This window comes from Ostrea edulis, chromosome 5 (genome assembly GCF_947568905.1).
Source record: "Ostrea edulis chromosome 5, xbOstEdul1.1, whole genome shotgun sequence".
In the NCBI taxonomy this organism is placed as follows: domain Eukaryota; kingdom Metazoa; phylum Mollusca; class Bivalvia; order Ostreida; family Ostreidae; genus Ostrea; species Ostrea edulis.
The window spans coordinates 85382506-85404605 of NC_079168.1; the positions used below are offsets into that span (position 1 = coordinate 85382506).

At 33.2% G+C, this 22100-nt stretch overlaps 1 protein-coding gene across 1 annotated transcript; it reads left to right on the top strand.

Moving 5' to 3' along the window:
• Positions 1-45: 45 nt before the first annotated feature.
• LOC125652645 (zinc finger FYVE domain-containing protein 1-like) lies at positions 46-19044 on the top strand. Its single transcript, XM_048881987.2, has 11 exons — positions 46-903; positions 1870-2371; positions 5971-6176; positions 7915-8012; positions 8237-8345; positions 10079-10176; positions 10531-10645; positions 11074-11244; positions 12470-12644; positions 13724-13831; positions 15818-19044. The coding sequence occupies exons 1-11, from the start codon at positions 154-156 to the stop codon at positions 16048-16050; spliced, it is 2565 nt and encodes an 854-aa protein (XP_048737944.1). The 5' UTR covers positions 46-153; the 3' UTR covers positions 16051-19044.
• Positions 19045-22100: the final 3056 nt, after the last annotated feature.

The window sequence follows — 22100 nt, forward strand, 5'->3', positions numbered from 1 at the left end:
AGAAACGAGTTGATTTCTAATGAGTCATACAAGCGTCTCAATAATTTGGAAGTAAATACGGAAGTGAAGAAATCGCAACTCATTTCACAGAAAGAAGACGAAAACATTCTGTTATTGTATACCAAAACGAAACAGAAAAAATGTTACACAAGCATGGCAGCTGTTTTAAAGAGAAATTCACGAACAAAATCGTCTAAAAGATACTGTAAGGAAAAATTCTGTTGTAAAACTGAAAATACAAAGGCCTTTATTCATTGTGAGGATTGTGATACAGACCAATGCACTGAATGTGACGAAGCAATTCATAAAATCAGCATAAAGTTTGAATTTCACGACAGAAGAAAGTTAGATCCGCCACCTTTTGAAGATTTGTGTCAGATAGGGAAAACTCAGAACTGGCTGCTTGTCTGTGAAGAAGAAAATTTTGCAGATTTGAGATGTGAAGTTTGTGCCTTGAACTTTTGCTTGAGTTGCTTTGATGATTATCACAAAGGCAACAAGAAAACACACAGAAAAATATTCTTTAAAGAGTTCAGACAAAGACAATTACAAGATCAACTGAATAATCATATTAAACCATCCAGTCCATTGGAAAGGGAAGATGACAGTTTAACATTTATGTCATGTCCACAGTTACAGGACCAGTTCCCTGATTTTAGTCCACATCAGACAGAAGTTTCTGATTCAAAAATATATAGCAATAATCAGAGCGAAAGCATGAACTCTTTTAGTAGTGCTAAATCTGATCATAGTCAACCAAGCAGCATTCCAGATATTTGTTTATCAGCAGGAAACGAAATGTCTAGTATTGAAGCCCAACTAGCTGAGAGCATAATAGATCTCAATGATCCATATGACAACATAAAGAGCTTTATGTTGATAAATGACCAAGAAATCATACAGGTATCCATATCAACTCAATGTAACCTTTGAATTAACTGTTTGATTTTTATTAAGATTAAGGAGGTACTCTACATTGTCATAATGGCTGACTTCCTTTTAAAACATGGATGAAAATATAAATATCAGCAATATTTGTCTATTCTTTAAAAAAATTATCACCTAGCTTTATAAAGTAAAGTAGCTCTGTAGGTTAGCATGTCGACTGATCAACACGATCACGGGTCTCAGATTGTTTTTTACTAAAACTGCATTTTTTGACTAAATAAAGTAAATTTGAAAGTTTTCAATTTCAAAATATTGTACATATCCTCCATTTTTCATCCATATCAAATTTCTCTGGTGTAGCATTCTTCCTGAAGAATCAGTTTCAGTGGAGAGATGTTAGAGTATCATATTCAAAACTACATGTATGTATTCTAAATTTCTATCAATGATCATATATGTTAGATTGTATGTGCACAATAGCCATTGTAAATGTGTAATATTTAGAATTTCCTTCATCTGTACATGCACTTTTTCATTTCATACAACAAACAGAAACTATCTAATTGAAAATCAATGATGCACATTAATCTGAATGTCATTATATGTTGTAAAATGGGCTTAAACTTCTATATATGATTTATGAGATCTTTATTTGTATAGTGACTGTGTAAGGATTGAGTTAAGACCCTTTCAATTTCAAACCAGGATGCAAAATTAATGGACAGTTTCCTTTTTGATTTCTCTGTTTTGTTTTAGTATCAAGCATTTGAAAAAAAATAATTGGAACAATTAATATCATAATTGAACTAAGTTTTGAATTTATTATTCCATATTATTTTGAATTATTATTACATGCATGATGTACCTTCAGTCTGCATTATTTGAGTTCGTGCACATAAATATCAATTTCATAAAAATTAAAAAATGTCATTTAATTATAGAAATACACATGTACATTCATATGTTTTGAAATGTATTCAGATTGGTGATGAAGAAGAATTTGCTCAGCGGCTTGGATGTGATGGCAATGAACTTGTGAAAGTTGTTTCAATATTTGGCAATACAGGAGATGGTAAATCGTTTACTTTAAACCACACTTTCTTTGGTGGTAAAGAAATTTTTAAGACCTCCGCACATCAGTCTTCATGCACCATTGGAGTATGGGCTGCATTTGACCCCAAAGAAAAGGTCATTGTCATTGACACAGAAGGTTTATTAGGAATAACATCCAATCAGAATCAGAGAATGCGCTTACTGCTGAAGATTCTTGGAATATCCGATATAATGATTTATCGCACTAGAGCAGAGCGATTACATAACGACATGTATCAGTTTCTTTGCGAGTCTTCATCAGCCTACACAAAGCATTTTTCAGAGGAGTTGGAGGCCACTGCCAAAAGATGTAACAAATGTGTGGGAGATTTGACACCAGCTGTCATCGTTTTCCAGGAAACCGTTAACACCAGTGTTCTCACTAACTCAGGTAAAACTCATTTGTGTTATATGCATTGCAAATGGATTTGTACCACCTCTTTCTGTTCATCCTCCATATTCTTTGCATTGGGATTGATTGTGTATTTGCATATTTGCGGAGAAAAGTGTTGTGCATATACTTTGCATCTACTTTAATACATGTAAAATGCCAGTTCTGTTTTGATTTCATTAGGGATCATGATAGTGTAATTCCCATTCAAGTAATTTTTATTTATCGTAAGGAGATGCAAAAGACTATACTACATCTAATTAGTTTTAATGCATTGCCAAAATTTTTCTATTTTCCTAATTCTCAATTTTCATACAAAAATTCCCTATCTTTTATTCTTAATCATGTACATACAATGTACATGTACTAGATAAGAAATACAAGAAACATGTCTGATCTTACACACGACACTATCATTATCTGCTATCCCAGTAACTGTTATGTGAGGCAGTTGGGTTATTTTATTTATCATGTTGTTAATTTAAATCTTGTCTGTAATCAGTATTTCATATATAATTATATAGATATGTGCAGTGCAGAAGTGTGAACTCTGTCAGTATTACCGGTAGTACTTCTAAATGATTGTTATTTATTTTCATTATAATTAATTGCCTGTTAACATGTACATGCCCCCCGAGGGCCCTTGATTGGTGAATAAACTATATATATATATATATATATATCCAAATTGTGTTTTTAAAAAATCACAGTGTCCAGTATAAAATATTAAAAACTATTTGAAAAGGTAACGCCTGAGGATTATAAAATGAAAGCGCTTGTGTTAAAATTTTAACTTTGTGTACTGTTTATTCTATTTCTTTTAATATGTATATATATATATATATATTTATATATCCGGTTTAAGTAGCTGTAGGCTATCTTCCCAGAAATGTGAAAAAGTCCTTGATAGACATAAACAATTTCAGCACTAGCAAAGCAAGTGATATACATGTAGTCTTCAAATGCGAAAAAGTCCTTAATACAAAAGCAAACAATTTCAACACCAGAAAAGCAGCATTGATAGTCTTCACTTGCTTGCTATTCCTAAATTTTATTAGTCATTTACCCTTAAATCAAAGGGAAGGATTCCTTTCCATTTGCCTGTCCTACTTCCTTCTCTACACTTGTTTTAGTTTGAAATATTGACATTAGGCTTTTTAACAATTAAAGTTTTGCACAGATGACCCAATTTAACTTTAAGTTTTTTATTTCTTTCTCATTGTGTAATGTACAACTACAATTTGATTAAAACTTGTACAGACTGATATTATATGTATATATATATTTAATATAATATAGGTTTGTACTTTAGTCAGATTGGTACAACTACAGATCAAGGTTAACTTTGATTAGGGATATAATAGTGCTTCGTTCTAAATTGATTTCCTACACTTCTTTCATCCTGCTGAGATATTGATAGAAAACTGATTTCCAAATATATGTAGATCAATAAGTGCAAGTTTGAGTCTTAGTCATCAAAAGATGATGTACATGTACCTAGCTTAGATTGCTTGTTAGCACCATTAAATTTACTTTCAAGCTATTTAAAAGAAAACATTTGTGACATGATGTATTTATTTAAAATTGGAAAGTACATGCATTATTACATGTCCAGTGCATTATATACCATGTTTAGCGTGAACTTTGCTCTTCAATTTTTAGCTCAAATGAGCTTTTCTGATCACCTGTTGTCTGTCGTTTGTTCATCCGTCTTGTCTGTAAACTTTTTACATTTTCGACTTCTTCTTCAGAACCACAGGGCGAATTTCAACCAAACTTGGCCAAAAGCTTCCTTGGGTGAAGGGCTTTCAAGTTTGTTCAAATGAAGGGCCATGTCCCTTTCAAAGGGGAGGTAATCACAAAAATGCAAAAATAGGGTGGGGGTCATTTAAAAATCTTCTTCTGAAAGAACCACTGGGCCAGAAAAGCTGAAATTTACATGAAAGCTTCCTGACATAGTGCAGATTCAAGTTTGTTAAAATCTTGGCCCCCGGGGGTTGGGGCCACAATAGGGGATCAAAGTTTTACATACAAATATATAGGGAAAACCTTTAAAAATCTTCTTCTCAAAAACTACTTTGCCAGGAAAGTGGAAATTAACATGAAAGATTCCTAATATAGTGCAGATTCAAGTTTGTAAAAATCATGGCCCCCGGGGGCAGGATGGGGCCACAAGGGGGGATCAAAGTTTTACGTACAAATATATAGGGAAAATCTTTAAAAAATCTTCTCAAAAACTACTGGGCCAAGAAAGTGGAAATTTACATGAAAGCTTCCTAACATACAAAAATAGGGTGGGGTCATTTAAAAATCTTCTCAAGAACCACTGGGTCAGAAAAACTAAAATTTACATGAAAGCTTCCTGACATAGTGCAGATTCAAGTTTATTAAAATCATGGCCACCAGAGGTAAGATGAGGCGACAACAGGGGATCAAAGTTTTACATACAAATATTAAATAGGGAAAATCATTAAAAATCTTCTGATGAAAAATCACTGGGCCACAAAAGTCTACATTCACATGAAAGCTTCCTGACATATAGTCCAAATTCAATTTTGAAAAAATCATGGCACCTGGGAGTATGTTGTGGCCACAATGGGGATCAAAGTTTTACATGCGAATATATAGGGAAAATCTTTAAATCAGGGTTGGGCGGTTAAAACTGTCTTCGGTTTTAATCAGTGGTTTTAACCGTCCCGGTCAATACTCCCCAAGTGGTCAAAACTGGTCAATTGTGATTTAAACTGTCCATTTTCCTATTTTTGTACATTTCTTGCAAAGATAAAGATAAATCAAGTCTTTTCATTATACATGTATGGATCAATTGTTGATTAATATTTTTCTTTAGATAATCAAATGTAATTTCATAAGTTTAATATATTTGGTTTGCTGAAACTGACCGAAATATCTTCAGTACCTACCAGAGGGTCACAGTTCTATAGCACAGCTTGAAGACAAACCTCTTAATACATGTACCTGGACAGATTAAGAATAAAAGGTAGCTGGACATTACTAGAGCACATGCAGGAGAGTTGACAGGTGTTAATAAGCATAGACTGGGGCCAGAGATGACCAGTGTGCAATGTTATTGTTATGAAAACATCACCAACCCACCCCCTCAAATGTTTATTTAACAGCTAAAATGAAGATTTGAAACAATAGGTAGTTATTGTTAAACTAAGGAATTTGAACAGATCGAAACTTTTTCATCTTCCCCAATTCAACATAGTCATTTGTACATTATTTAATATTATGACTTATAAATATTATATTATAAACTGATAGTGCATGTTATGAATTACAGTATTTACCATAATGGTTACTTAAACATTTAAAATAAATAACACAGACTATATAATGACCAAATCATTTTTAATCAACCAGTATTGACCGGTTTAAACCAGTATTGACCTGTATTGACCACTGGCCCGGTCAATACTCATATTGACTACCGTTTTGTCAACCCTGCTTTAAATATGAGCCAAGGTGACCCAGGTGAGCGATGTGGCCCATGGGCCGCTTGTGTTTTTTTTTTTTTTTTCAAATTTCAACCACAGTTTCCTGTGTTTATTTTCATTTTAACACTGTGTACTTCATAGGCACAGATTCTGCTGAGAAATATATTTGGAATACATTCCGTCAGCTAGAGTGTACCATGCACTTTAAGGATCTCACCTATGTTGGGGTGCGGACAGAGAGACCCCCAACAGACTTCTCAGATTTCCAGACTGCTTTGTTTCAGCACTTATCAGACAAGACCAATCGTGCAGCACGAAAACCAGCAATTGTCTTCAAAACCCTTAAGGTTTTCTACATTTATTTTAATTTTTTATCATTTTAGTGATTTATTATGAGTAGATGCAAGAATTTCCACATAAAATTGTTTTCCTTGCATTATAATTAATACCATAATTACTCAATATTTGATTTTACACAAACAAGTATTCACCATGTACATACATTTCAGGACTACTGGTATTTAAAACAGGTTTTCTGGGCCCCTGTAATACTAAACAAGAGAGACTAAATCGTACTTCATTTCATAAGATATCATTTTTAATTCTGACAGTTTTGAATAATTTGTCTCCATTAAATATTTTTTAGTCCTTTGGGGTACAATACATGACACCTCTTCACACTTCACCTACAGCTGGTGACATATTGATGAATAAAAAATTCTTGAAGATATATAAAACAAACAATCTAACATACAGGCATTAATAAATTCACTACATAGACTTCATTTCAATTATCTTAAACAAAAATGGGATCTGATAAAGTGCCATGCAGCATTAAAGACATGTTATATGACATTTTAAAGATAAATGATAATGAAGAATGGTTTATTGATTTTTGAAATTTTACTTTGATTTAATTCATTATTTAGTTGATTTCGGTCTTTTGATTTTTTCCAATGATTAATTATGAAAATTTTCTGAATTCCCATCACTATTACAAAATGAATACACATTCATATATATATTTAAGAAACAAATTTCAGTTTGGAAAGCACATGAGGGTTATATAAATTGTGATATGCTTCGTGTAGGGATACTTCATTGGAAGTGGTTAGGGTTAGGGTTAGCGATTAGAAGTACTGGTTAACGATTCATGAAAAGTAGGCCAGTGTGAAGGATTGCAATTCATAACCTGAGCCTCATGTATTTTCAAAATTCATTTTTATGTTCCCCAAAAAATTTAAGGAGAGCATATAGTTGCTGTCATATCTGTCCATCCATCCGAGCTCATATCTCCTAAACTTTTCATTAGAAATTGATATAATTGATTCACTAATGTTTCCTCAGACTAGAAATTGTGGACCAAGGTCTCATAAGGTCATTGTGGAAATGTCAAGGTCACTCAGAACATTAAAAAAGTTCTTTATTTCAATAGTTTTTTATATGAAAAAGTTCCCATCTCCAAAATCTTTTTCAGAAATTGATCACAATTGATCACAAATATTCCTTGGAACAGGAGACTTTTTGATCAAGATCATTTTGGAAGGGTCAAGATCACTCCGAACATGTACTTGACATAAGAAAAGTTTCTTATTTCAACAGTTTTTGAACCAGTATTGAAAATATATCACATGTGTAAATAAGTAATTGCCAAATGTTTTTCAGGTCACTCAAGGTCATTTTGTAAAGGTCAAGGTCACTCAACATTTACCTATATCTAACTTAATTTCAACAGTATTTCAGCAGTTATTGATCATTTTGCAAGTCATTCGTCATATGAAGTAGTTCATTGGTTAGATGCAGTTTGGGGAGCATCCATCAGTTTTACTGATATTCTTGTTTATATCGCCATTTTACTCTCATTTCTGTAGTAATTCCCAGCCATTGAAATAGACAAACTACATTTATCAAAATTCATATGCACATTGTTCACAACTGCAGTGCATTTATGAAAAAATGGCTGTCACTACAATCTATAAGATATCAAAGGAAAAAAACATTGGAAATGTAAATATTTCACAATGCCATTGTTAGTTGTTAAAATTCTCAACTATGCATAATGATATCAAAATTTTTTGGATACAGAATTTGAATGACAAGTTTAATGGAGAAGTGGAGAAACCATTATATGGGACCTTCCCCGATCAGCTGTTTTCGTGTGCCATGAAATGTCTGTCTTGTGGGTTAGTAATACTGTCATATCATCATACAATGTGGTTCTAAACATTGATTAAAATAAAATCAGATTGGATTGTAAAAATTGTTTCTTCTTTAAGTGGAGAGATAACAATAATCGAGAATTGATGGAAGCAGATTTTTCTGATGGGGAGTTAATTTAGAACAAAAGTTTGATTAGGAAATACCCTACTACAAGTAGATTCCAACCAATTCTTTGTACACATTTTAGGGAGGGTTGTACAAGAAGTATGAATCATGATACGGACAGTGAACCCCATGAAACTGAGAGGAGGTGTAAATATCAGCATCAGTTTGAGAATAAGATTTATTTGTGTAAGGTAAGGACTGTAAACTATATAAATATCAGTGTGTGGGAATAAGGTTTATTTGTGAAACTGAGAGGAGGTGTAAATATCAGCATCAGTTTGAGAATAAGATTTATTTGTGTAAGGTAAGGACTGTAAGCTATATAAATATCAGTGTGTGAGAATAAGGTTTATTTGTGTAAGGTAAGGACTGTAAACTATTTAAATATCAGTGTGAGAATAAGATTTATTTGTGTAAGGTAAGGACTGTAAACTATTTAAATATCAGTGTGTGGGAATAAGGTTTATTTGTGTAAGGTAAGGACTGTAAACTATATAAATATCAGTGTGGGAATAAGGTTTATTTGCGTAAGATAAGGACTGTAAACTATTTAAATATCAGTGTGGGAATAAGGTTTATTTGTGTAAGGTAAGGACTGTAAACTATATAAATATCAGTGTGTGGGAATAAGGTTTATTTGTGTAAGGTAAGGACTGTAAACTATATAAATATCAGTGTGTGTGAATAAGGTTTATTTGTATAAGGTAAGGACTGTAAACTATATAAATATCAGTGTGGGAATAAGGTTTATTTGTGTAAGATAAGGACTGTAAACTATTTAAATATCAGTGTGGGAATAAGGTTTATTTGTGTAAGGTAAGGACTGTAAACTATATAAATATCAGTGTGGGAATAAGGTTTATTTGTGTAAGATAAGGACTGTAAACTATATAAATATCAGTGTGTGAATAAGGTTTACTTGTGTAAGGTAAGGACTGTAAACTATATAAATATCAGTGTGGGAATAAGGTTTATTTGTGTAAGGTAAGGACTGTAAACTATATAAATATCAGTGTGTGAATAAGGTTTACTTGTGTAAGGTAAGGACTGTAAACTATATAAATATCAGTGTGTGGGAATAAGGTGTATTTGTGTAAGGTAAGGACTGTAAACTATATAAATATCAGTGTGAGAATAAGATTTATTTGTGTAAGGTAAGGACTGTAAACTATATAAATATCAGTGTGGGAATAAGGTTTACTTGTGTAAGGTAAGGACTGTAAACTATATAAATATCAGTGTGTGTGAATAAGGTTTATTTGTGTAAGGTAAGGACTGTAAACTATATAAATATCAGTGTGGGAATAAGGTTTATTTGTGTAAGGTAAGGACTGTAAACTATATAAATATCAGTGTGGGAATAAGGTTTATTTGTGTAAGGTAAGGACTGTAAACTATTTAAATATCAGTGTGAGAATAAGGTTTATTTGTGTAAGGTAAGGACTGTAAACTAATTAAATATCAGTGTGAGAATAAGGTTTATTTGTGTAAGGTAAGGACTGTAAACTAATTAAATATCTGTGTGAGAATAAGGTTTACTTGTGTAAGGTAAGGACTGTAAACTAATTAAATATCAGTGTGTGGGAATAAGGTTTATTTGTGTAAGGTAAGACTTAATACAAAACTCACAAAGACTGTAAACTATTTAAATGAGTTTGAAACTTTCAACTGGGTTAATAAGAAAAAAATCTGTTGAATGTCAATTCAAATATGCATGTATGTATTAATTAAGGCAAGACTTACACCATGGATAAATATATTTTTATGTAAATGTAGCAATGGTGAGACATCCTATGAAACTGAAAATGAGATACTCATGAAATTGACAATTATAAGAAAGTGCAAGGGAAGCAGAACACTGTACTGGTAAATGTATGTATCAGAAAACGAATGATCAATGATCCACTTTCATTTTATATGCCAGTCCTGTTACCTGTCTGGTAAGGAGTGTGTTGTCATTCCAAAGACATCGGAGTCAAGAGACAGTGCATGGACCGGGCTCATCAAATATGTGTGGGCGGGGTAAGTGTTCTGCTGTAGTAAGTATATTGTAAATTTCTAATTAATGCGTTGTGAAAACTTAATGCACAATATTCAAGTTTATGTTATCATTCCCCTCTTTGAGAGATTTTTTTTATCAGTGTGAATATTTTCTGTTACATTTTAATACTTAACCATATGAAGCACTTAATTTTCTTAATTTTGAAGTTTGAATTTTTAATCACACTTATTTATTAAAAGTTTTATGGTAAACCCTCTGCTTTTTCCACATGGTTAAACAGACTGATGAGCTCACAAATCCATTCATATTTTACGGGATAGAAAGCCGTATGGTTTTTTGGAAGACTGTATTTTAACATTTTCCTGTCGCTGTAGGGAAGTGCTGGAATGCCCAAGTTGTGGAGTGATATTCCGAAGTCGTCAGAACTGGTACGGCAATAAGGATATAGAAGAGATTGTTCACACAGAGATTCGCCACGTCTGGCCAGATGTAAGTTTGACCATATTATGGCACGAGGGAAACTAATGCAACTACCAGCCACTTTTGGTTGTGATCACCCTAAACTTCAATACGGACACATTCATATTTTAATCTAAATTTGTTCAAATGATGATGTTTAGTGCCAGGAGTGGGGACACAACAAAAGTTGAAATTTTACATAGAAACCTATAGAAAAAAAAATCTTAGAGAAATCTTTTTTTTTTCATAATGATGCAGTGTGTCAAATAAGTATAGAAACATCCTTATGTAATGTAGATTTGTATGTGTGCAAAAGGATTTATGCTCTTAGTGATTCAAACTTACAAGTCTTTATCCCAATATAAGCAGTGTCACTGAGACGATTATTTCAGCCCATGGGTCTCTTGTTAAGTTTTTGGATTTTTCTGGAATAAACTTCGTGGTTTTCTAAATTTCAGGGGTACAAGATGTTACAGGGAACCCACAATGCTGCTCGCAAAGTGATTGATGGCTTTCACTATATAGCAGACTCCATCACTAGTGTTGGATCCAAACCCACAAAGATGATCTCTGATTGGATGAACGATCGTATCGCTCCGGAATACTGGGTTCCTAATTCACAAATATCAGTTAGTGTTATCAAGCTTTAGAAATTAATGGGATCTTTAGGATCGGGACTCTTCTATTTCAAAATGATTGGGATCATTAAGATGGCGGCTTTCGTATTTAGAAATTATTGGGTTGGGACTCTCTTATTTAGAAACGATTGGAATCATCAAGATAGCTAGAGGCTATCCTATTTAGAAATCTCTTCATCATCAGGATTAAAATTCTCGTATTTGATTGATTTTGAAGTGATTTACTGGTAATCTCTGTTAGCAAGATGAAATCTGTCAATGTAGATATAAAATGTGTGGGTGTTGTATCATTTTTATACGCCCGTCATTAAACGGGACGTATTATGTTATGGCGCCGGCTGGCTGGTCGTCCGTCCGGGATCATGTTTTCCGGACTTTTTCCTGTAACGGATGCATGTACAAATTTAAAATTTGGTCACAATATCTCCCTCAAGAAGAGTGAGTTTGCATTTCAGCTGGATTAGTCCATCCTTGACCTACTTTAGGGCTATAAGTAGGTCAAACAGTTTTCTGGACTTTTTTTCATTACAGATACAGATATTGCTCTGATATTTAGTCAAAGGCTTCCTCTCAGAGGAAGACAAGTGCAGTTAACATTTCAGCTGGATTGGCGCACTATGACCTACAGTACTTTAGGGCTAAAAGTTGATCAAATGGTTTCCTGGACTTGTTATCATATTAAATAGATATTGCACCGACATTTTGTCACAACCTCACTCTTAGTGAAAATTTAATACATAATCAGTTCACATGTCAGATGGATTGGTGCACCATGACCCACTTTAAGGCTTTTCTATTCAGAATGTGTGTTGTATCAATTCAGAGTGCACAATATGCTTCCAAGTTGAATTTAACTGTACGATGGGTGTATATTGTATTGTTTGTGGTACTCTTGTTTGCTTTGCTTTATGGTGCAATACGAGAAAAATTTTGTATCCCCTGCAACAAATCTTTTTGCGGGGAGGGGCGTGTGTGCTGGAATCATGTTCTCTATCTGTCCATAGGGGGATTGATTTTTTAGTGTTCTGGTTGTACATGTATATCAGTCCCACTAGGATAGTTATAGTAACCTTTATATTCCCATTAGAATCACACAATTGTAGGCTGTTTTACTTCATCTTTCGTATAAAAAATTACTTGCAAACTGTTATCAATGCTTCTGACATAAAGCTTTAAGCTTGTCTTTATTTGCCCATGTTTTGTGTATTTATTATAGCACTGCCATCATTGTTCCAAAGAATTAGAGAATGAACAGAAACATCATTGTCGTGCCTGTGGTAAGGGTTTCTGCGATGACTGCAGTTCCCAACGGCGCCGTGTGCCAGAAAGAGGCTGGGGGGAAATGTCTGTGAGAGTTTGTGACAAATGTTATGGAGGGAAAAAAATGTCAGGTGCCAAAAATTATCATTTTTTTCTTCGTAAGATAGGTTATACTGTACAACAAATTTTAAAGTATTGCTTTCAAACTTTGTGATAAATTTTTCTAGGTTTGAATGTGAATTATATTGAATTTAGGACAGGTTTTAGTTGTTGTGACTCTTTATTAATGTTCTTTATTTGGTGTATGATGCTTACTGCATTGAAATGGTTTTAACAATTAATGGCTGGGTTATTAGTCCCCTACCGACGAAGTTGAAGGGGACTTTAGGTTTGCGTTCTGTCTGTCAGTCCAGTTTTCCGCACTTTTTTTCTCTGTTCTTGCACAAATTTATTTTATATTTGGTATGATGCTTTTCCATAACAAGTTACAGATCAAGTTCGAATTTCGTCTTGGTCCGTTGATTTTTCATTAAGTTATGGCCCTTGGACTTAGAAAATAGCATGAATTATCAGTTTTCTGGACTTTTTTTGGTTGTGCTTGCAGATATGCATTTGATATATGGTACATTGCTTTGCCATAACAAGTTACAGATCAAATTCGAATTTCGTCTTGGTCCGTTGATTTTTCATTAAGTTATGGCCCTTGGACTTAGAAAAATAGCATGAATTGTTAGTCTACATCCAAGTTTCTTATCCCTGTAGATAAGAGTGTACTACACTCAGTAAAACTTCTAGCATAGTAATACAACAATGTAGCTAAATTATTCATGATCACCTATATTTCAGTTTATTGACTTGGTTAAAGACCTAAACCTAATTATAAATTTGTCTTTTTTCCTGGTCTCGTCTCTACTCGAATAGTAGTTGATTTCCAACCATTCCTATCCTGGTTCCATAATTTTCCCTTTTACCATAACCTACATAATGAACTTTGAATATTGTTGTGGTACAGTAATTTTAGCAACCGGTAGGGGACTATGTATTGCCATGCAATACTCTCAGAATGCTTGTTTAATTTCAATGTTGTGAATTTTAGCATAAGTTTATAAATATGAAAATTTAAAAAAAAAGAAAATAATCTTGCTTTAACAGCTGCCTTATGTTTCAGTATAAGATGCTGATTAACCTTGACCTTTCCACAATTTTACAGATTCCAATGACAGCACAGGAAGTAATTCTCAGGTCACCGCTAGAAAAGTCGGCGAGGTCGTCACCTCAGCGATAAGTGTTGCAGCTTCTACACTTAATTACCCTATAGGTGTGTACAAGTTTTTATTTACATGTAATATTTTTCAGGGTTGTCCCTGAGATTTGAAAAAGACAATAGCATTCAAAAAGTAAAAATTTACACTCTTTGTGTCACTAACTGAATGTTGTAGTTGACAGGAACTTGTATATGAATTGTCAGGAAAAAATCCTGGCTCCCAAGTCTTAGGGACAACACTGTTTCATGTATGTAAATGTTCCAGCTTAGGGACAACACTGTTTCATGTGTGTAAATGTTCCAGCTTAGGGACGACACTGTTTCATGTGTGTAAATGTTCCAGCTTAGGGACGACACTGTTTCATGTGTGTAAAGGTAACAGCTTAGGGACAACACTGTTTCATTTGTTTAAAGGTAACAGCTTAGGGACAACACTGTTTCATTTGTTTAAAGGTAACAGCTTAGGGACAACACTGTTTCATTTGTTTAAAGGTAACAGCTTAGGGACAACACTGTTTCATTTGTTTAAAGGTAACAGCTTAGGGACAACACTGTTTCATTTGTTTAAAGGTAACAGCTTAGGGACAACACTGTTTCATTTGTTTAAGGGTAACAGCTTAGGGACAACACTGTTTCATTTGTTTAAAGGTAACAGCTTAGGGACAACACCACTGCATGTGTGTAAAGGTTAAAGATCTTACCAGTATCTAAATCTATTAAAAAATCATATGCTGTAATTGTACAAGTATTTTAGCTGTAATGTTATTATAGCAATTTACACACTCTCCTTGTTTTGGTAATTTATGTATTTCATGAAAAAGATTTCGCATCTAATTTCAAAATGTCCTGATTCATGATTTCATTATTATATTTATCTTAAGGTAAATCCATACTCGCAGTTTTATCTGATACAAGTTTTAAAAGTGTATTTATTTCCATTCATTAGAGTTAAAACTAACAAATTATCCAATAAAATACATAGGTCATCACACTTTTTAAGATGGGAGGTATACATAAACAGAATCATATATCATCGTCAGAAAATTGCAATTTTTCTTAAACAGCATTATTTAAATTTCATACAAATTGGTTATGACGATATAATAACATTAATAACAATTTCATGAAACTGTATCTTCACAAAAATATACAAAATGTCTGTAAAAATTAAAGGAAATCAATCACATAATAGACTTGATATAGAAATATAGACTTGATATAGAAATCAATAAAAACAGAGTTATTGCCCTTGAATTCAATATTTTAAAACGTATCATTGATTATTATAGGATTAAACATTCTTTTTGAAGAATTTATCGATGTGTAAACTCCGGACATTTTACTCACAAACTGAATAAAAGTGCGAAGCACTTTTATGTTAAGTTTATGAGTAAAATGGCCGGAGTTTACACATCGATAAATTCTTCAAAAAGAATGTTTGATTCTTATAATTCCAATTCATTCACTTCATTAACAATTGCAAAAATTTGAATAGTTTCCCCGCACTATGTTATTTGTTTTCAGGCATGTATGAATACATCGCATTTTCGGATTTATTGATGTATAAACTCTTGTTCAGCTTTATTTTTGTCCAATCAAAACACTTGTAATAAATAACATTGGAATTATTCATCTATAACTTAGACTTTTGAAGTAGTTTATTTTTAACAAGACTTTTACAATAACTATCGGAAAAGACTCTAACAAAATTTATGTTCCTATTATGCATTATCATTGATTTTGCAAAATCTGATGACATCACAGGAGGGTGGAATTACTTTAAAGTCAATTTTGTCATGGTTTAAGAAAAAATAGTTCATCTTGGGGCAAGGGGAGGGGGACTTTTTATGGAAGTTCAATTTATTATGTTTTATGCAGATTTCAGTAATATATCCATGTCCCAAAGCAGCATAAATTAGATGCCCATGAAAATTGGTCATATTACAATATAATGTTATCAATGCATTTACACGAACAAAACTGCAACATTGGATTATTTATTGGTGGGAGTTTTCACAAATGCATGCCAATTTTTTTAAGGCATGATCAAAGACACTGCACGGCCTGCCTACTGGACTCCAGATGAATTGATCAAAGCATGCCAAGTCTGTGAGGAACCGTTCGGTCCAAAACTCTGGATCCATCACTGCAGAGCTTGTGGACAGGGTGTATGTGAAAATTGCTCCCCTAACAAGAGGCCCGTGCCACTGAGAGGATGGGACTATCCTGTTCGAATCTGTCGGAAATGTGAGAATAAGCGGGACCACCTTTAAACACTCCAACTAGCTCAGCTTCAAGTTTTGTTACACTTTATAAATAGTATGTTTTGCACAGCTATGTTCTGACAAGAAGGGTAAGATATTAGACTGAAGAATAGCAGAGCTGTATTTGTATTGTGCTGAAAAAAGTCAGAATAACAGTGCTCAAGAAGGAGAAAGCATTATTTGGTGTTGATACTGATAATGACATTTTTTGCACCAGAGATCATGTTTTAGGATATTTATGACGAGTGGTTTTTAGTGATTTGTTGATACTGTAGGCAGTATGAGAATTGTATCACATGGAGTAATTGTAGACATTGAAAATTCTGTAAATCCAAGACCACAGCATTGTGATGTATGAGACTTTTGATTACCACTAAAACTTTCAGGCCAGTGAAGAATTAAAACCTGTAGAAAAAAAGATCAATCATTATATACATGTGAATTTCATGAAAATCTACAAGAATGTTTTTGAAGGGTTTCAATTTTATCATTTTGAATTTAGTTTGAATGAGCATGAAATTGCAGCTTTGTGTCAGAATGCAAGAAAAAGGATGGATTTAAATAACAAAGGAAAATACATTTTAGCAATGATACAGACTTTTCAAACTAGTTCACAAATTCCTGTAAAACCTACTTCCATGTATTTTTCTCCCTATACCCACTGTTCTTGAACTGTTGCAGTACAGGATATCAATTTATACTGAGTTGTGGTGTTGACATATCTGCTGTGGGACTAGTCAAATTCTGAAGATGGTAATCTAAACATCTGCTGTTTACATCATTATTGCAAGTTATTTTCCTAATAGATCAGGATGTTGTATTCCTACAATCCACTCTTCTCCATGAAAGTCATTACTTCCGAAAGAGAATGACTATTGAATTACAGAGTATGTGTGTCTTATGTTATATGTTACATTACCGTAATGGAAGATTCATAAAAGACTCACCATTTTATGACTTTAATTGTTTTACATACCGGTACATAACACGTAATAGCTAGTCAGCAATTTATATGTCCACTGTAGTTACAACAAGAAAACTTAATGTGTATCGATACTACTACAAGGACTCCATGGCTCAGTGTTTTCTGTACTAGTATTACGTTCATCTCATGATTATGATCAGATGTAACAGATAACCAACACATTGTAAGAGAATTAAAGTTACAGTAAATGGAATACTGTCGCTGTTTCAAGCAAAAATTATACCTGTGCTCATATCATGTGTAGTTTGTGACAAATTCAGTTTTTGAGATTTTACTTTCCTAAAGTAGCTACTTTTATGCGTGGAATGCAAGAGAGCTACAAACTTTCACAATCCAACATTTTCATATATTAAAACTTGTAGCAATTACATGTATTGTATTTTACAAACTATCTTGCTCTTGTTTTTGCATATATCACAACTAATACTATAATTTTAAATAGCTTATTCATTGTACCAAATATGTTGACAGTATTTTGTATTGACTGGATTTTTACTATAGACAGGCCAGCAATAAAAATGTTCTACTGTATACTGTACAGTAAGGATCAGGTGGAGTTGTTGCTCCTTCACTGATTGTATGTCAATGGGAGTAAATTTTTGATCAGTGCTATTTTAACTTGGTATAGGGTATCTTCTAATATGTACCTATCAATAAATATGATATGTTAATTACAGGAGCCTGTGTACCCATCAATAAAATGATAATACATTGTAGAAAAAAATTACATCATGTCCAATATATATTAATCGGGAACTCAATGATGTTCATTGATCCATAAAACAACAAATAAAACTGAATATGTTGTTAAATTAATTTAAGAAATGGTTGTACCCTGTATGTAAAACAAAATGTTTTATACTCGACTATATTGTAACATCTCGCACGTATCATCATCTTATTGATAGATACACATCTTATTGATAGATACACAGGCTCCTGTGCAGTAACAGTACCAGTGCTTCCATGATTTATTTGTGCAAGTGAATTTTTTATTTTAATATTCAGAGTACAAGTTACTACATGTAGTAATTACTGAAAACAAATTTACACTTATTCTCTGCACTCATATAACATATGTATAATGTAGGGATGTTTTCTATTTCTCAACAAAATATCATTGTTAGGACTGAGGAAATCTGATCGATTTGAAATTCATTATTACATGAACATTGTATTACAAATATTTAATACAAAGAGCTACTGATTTGCAAAAATGAAATTAATATATTTTGTAATACTAGATTCTGTACAATGCATTTTTATGTCTGATACTAGTATATCACAACAGCCAACACAAATTTAGTCAACAATGTATGCCTTCCCGTGTTTACTTCAAAACAAACAGGTACTCACAGAGAGACACACGACTACTTGGGCACAATTGACCAAATAAAACTTGTTTCTTTTTTCAGTTGTCAAAGTCACTGTTTAGAACAATCATGGTGATCCTTGAATGATTCTATTATCATTTTATGAACAAATGGCAAGAATTAAAATTAAGAATCTGGTCTGATATATCTAGGATGAATGGCAAAATTTTGATGCATAAAATTGAACAGGCTGAATATTACTTAAATCAGTACCTTACTAGAAAATACTTTTAGATGCCTTTGGTTTTTTGTCATTCCTGTCCTAGTGGTTGAATTCAGAACTGGTCATAATTGTGTAATGTTCAACAAGAAATATCGTAATCCAATGGTATGTATATTTAAGAACTGTACATACCTCCTTGGTAAAAAGGTCATACATTGGTATAGAAATCAGGTAACTTAACACCCCCCCCCCCCCCCACTCCCAATAAATTCATTTTACCATCAACCTCTGAATATATGCAACCCTCTGTAAATATAGATCACGAGACCAGCGTGTTGTGCGGCTGATTTTTGTACACCCAAAATAGCTGTTTTGTATTTCCTGTGATAAATGAAGTGCAATGGTTTTTTGATTTGTTAATACATCATGTTAATTGGTTGTATTCATTCCCAATTTAGGTCAAAATAAATCATCATATCAAGTCTTTGTGTTCAGCTGTTTTCTACAATTTATTAATTTATATGTGTTCGATTTTCACAAGTGACTTTGTCTAGCTAGATGAGGTGAATTTTATTAGAGAAGCAATTGTGTGTGTGGTAGATTTGCGTATACATGAAGTTGCATGGTTGAGCCAGAAAATCTTTATATGAAAGATTAGTATTATTAAAGAGATCATGCAATATGTATTATGCTTGTGTAACTTCCAAGTTTTACTGATCAACTCGTGTACAGTATCTAATTTAATGGACAAAAATACAGATTTTGTTTTAAATTCATCAGATAACGATTAGTGATTCAGATTATGAAGGTTTAAAGACCATGAGTGTTAAAAGTCCAAAGGTGATTCCTTTTCCAATACAGTCTTCTGGAAAGAGCCATTCCAGTTGTGTGATTTGTAAGAGGAGAGACTCGAAAGTTGCTTACAATTTGTCAACGGAAACCAGACACAGAATATTTATCCTGACGGGTCACCTGTTACTGTTGGGGGCAGCCATTTACATATGACATCAGACACAGAATATTTATCTCGACAGGTCACCCGTTACTGTCTGGGGCAGCCATTTACATATGACATCAGACACAGAATATTTATCTCGACAGGTCACCCGTTACTGTCTGGGGCAGCCATTTATATGACATCAGACACAGAATATTTATCCTGACAGGCCATCTGTTACTGTCTGGGGCAGCCATTTATATGACATCAGATTCCTCCCTAAGAGAAGATACAATCAAGTGTCTGGAGACTGCTTCCAGTGAATGTCAAATCTCTCAACCAATATTTTTGAAAAACATGGCCATTTGCCTCAATATATACAAGATGTAACAGTTCTGGTTGTTTAACATAAATCTTTCTGAATACAGGTAAACTTCGGTATCTCAAACGCTGATATGTTGAATACCAAGGATGTCTCAAAGCGAGTCAAAGGTCCCAGCCAGTTTTACTATATTCATGATTTTAAAAAAAAAAACGGTATCTCGAACACGGGAATCTTGAAGACCTGGCTTATCTCAAAGTCAATTGACTGTCCAAAGTCCTAAAAACACATGTGTTATCTCGAAGTCCCAAGAAGTTTCTCGCTCCTTTCAATTCACATCTGAAGTACACAATCATCCCGTTATGCTAATTTTATGTTCTGTTGGACGTTTCTGTTAGGTCTAGCACGGGCTTCATGGAACCATTGCTGATAATCACACCTTATTAGCCCCAAGCTTTTGATTTGGGAGCTTTATCTAATTATGCAGACTGAGTGTTTGGGGGTGATAATGAAATGTACACTTATGCGTTTTGTTTTACAAAACAACTTACGATAAAGTCGCAAGACACTGTATTACACAGTTATTAGTTTAAATGAATGAATTAAAACAATTCTGAGACTTAATTTTCAACATTATTTTTTTCACTATTTTACATTGGAGTGAATGATCTTATAATAAACCAGATAATTTCAGTATATAAAGCTGGTTGTAAGTTGTAAATTCTTTTGTAAAACACACCCCTAGAGCTTTGGTTAAGTCTGTATACTGCCCACAAGGTCCGGACAGACAGACGACGCCATACCATATGTCCCGTCTTCGACGGGTGTATAAAGACTGAATAATCTCCTACCCCATGACCTTGGCATTAAACCATAACACATGCTAAGTAGGGTTTTTGGAAAAAAAAATGTGTTCAGTAAATCAATTTTCTCCATAGACAGATCTCATTGAAATCTAACATGCATTGAAACTTTGCAACAGAGAAATCACCAGCACATTCACCAAAATTGATTTCAATTCTGTAAACAAGAAACATATTGACGTAAGCTTCAAAGAACAGCCGCAAATGATTCGTTTCATTTCACCGGCTGTCTGAAATGTTAATTTTGCATGAGAACAAGTATCAATGACGCAGATTAATTTCATCATATATTTCCATGTAAAAATCATCATAATTTGAATAAATTGGAATCTGCACTACCTGATGATGCTTGCATTATTAATAGGAGTAATCATGGTCCTGCTAGTCTGGAGAAGACAATTAATTCCCCATTGTGCACTCCAGGCCATGATTTGCACAAACTTGAATATGTACAACCTGTGGATGCTTGCATATTAATGCGACTAATCATGGCACTATTACTCTAAAGAAAAAGATTTATAAAGATTTTTCTTTGCATATTCAAATATAAAACTTTGTTTCTCAGTTGTGAACCCACCATACCCCCATGGCTACCATATGAACAACTTGAATCTATACTATATGAGGATGCTTGCAAATCGATATGACCCTGCTGTTCTGGTAAAGATCTAATGAATATCCCTTCAATGGCATAATGTAGAAAACGACTTCTGCATGTTTTCTCAAAGCATCATCTTGTAACATTCTGTCTCACTGAAGAAAATTGAATTAAACACGTTTTTTTGTTAAACGTTTTCCCCAGAGAAGTTAAACATAGATAACTCCATGAAAATTTTAAATAAATATCCGTGAAAATACAGAAAGTATATACGTATTTATTTGAATCTATCCTTGTTTTAGATGATGCTAAACACATTAGGCAAAATGTAATCCCAGTCGAACAAAAAAACGAATCTATGTAATCAGGATTGGATGAAACAATGCTTTAAACTTTGTTTCCACTGTTAAAAACAAACAAAATATATTTTTGTTAATAATCATTAATGGTTATCAAAATACTTGTTATAAAAAGATAGGTTTCTATTTTTTAAATATGTATATTCATATGATAACATATTAATCCCGCATAAATGCATAACTTCTTAAAACTTGCATATTATATAACTGACCACCTCCTGTCCTTAAACCAACACGTTACTGTGGGTAGCACATGACCTGATGTACAAATAACATGCAAGAAAATAATTTGAACTCTGATCTTTAACGTTGCAAGTACTGTAGATTCCTAAATGTAAATTTATTATCCTGTAATTTCACGAGAGTCATCACTGCTGAAATACATGTAAGAACGCCTGATTAACACACTACACGTGAATTAATCATGCAATTTGAATACGAGTCATTTCGTCACATTAT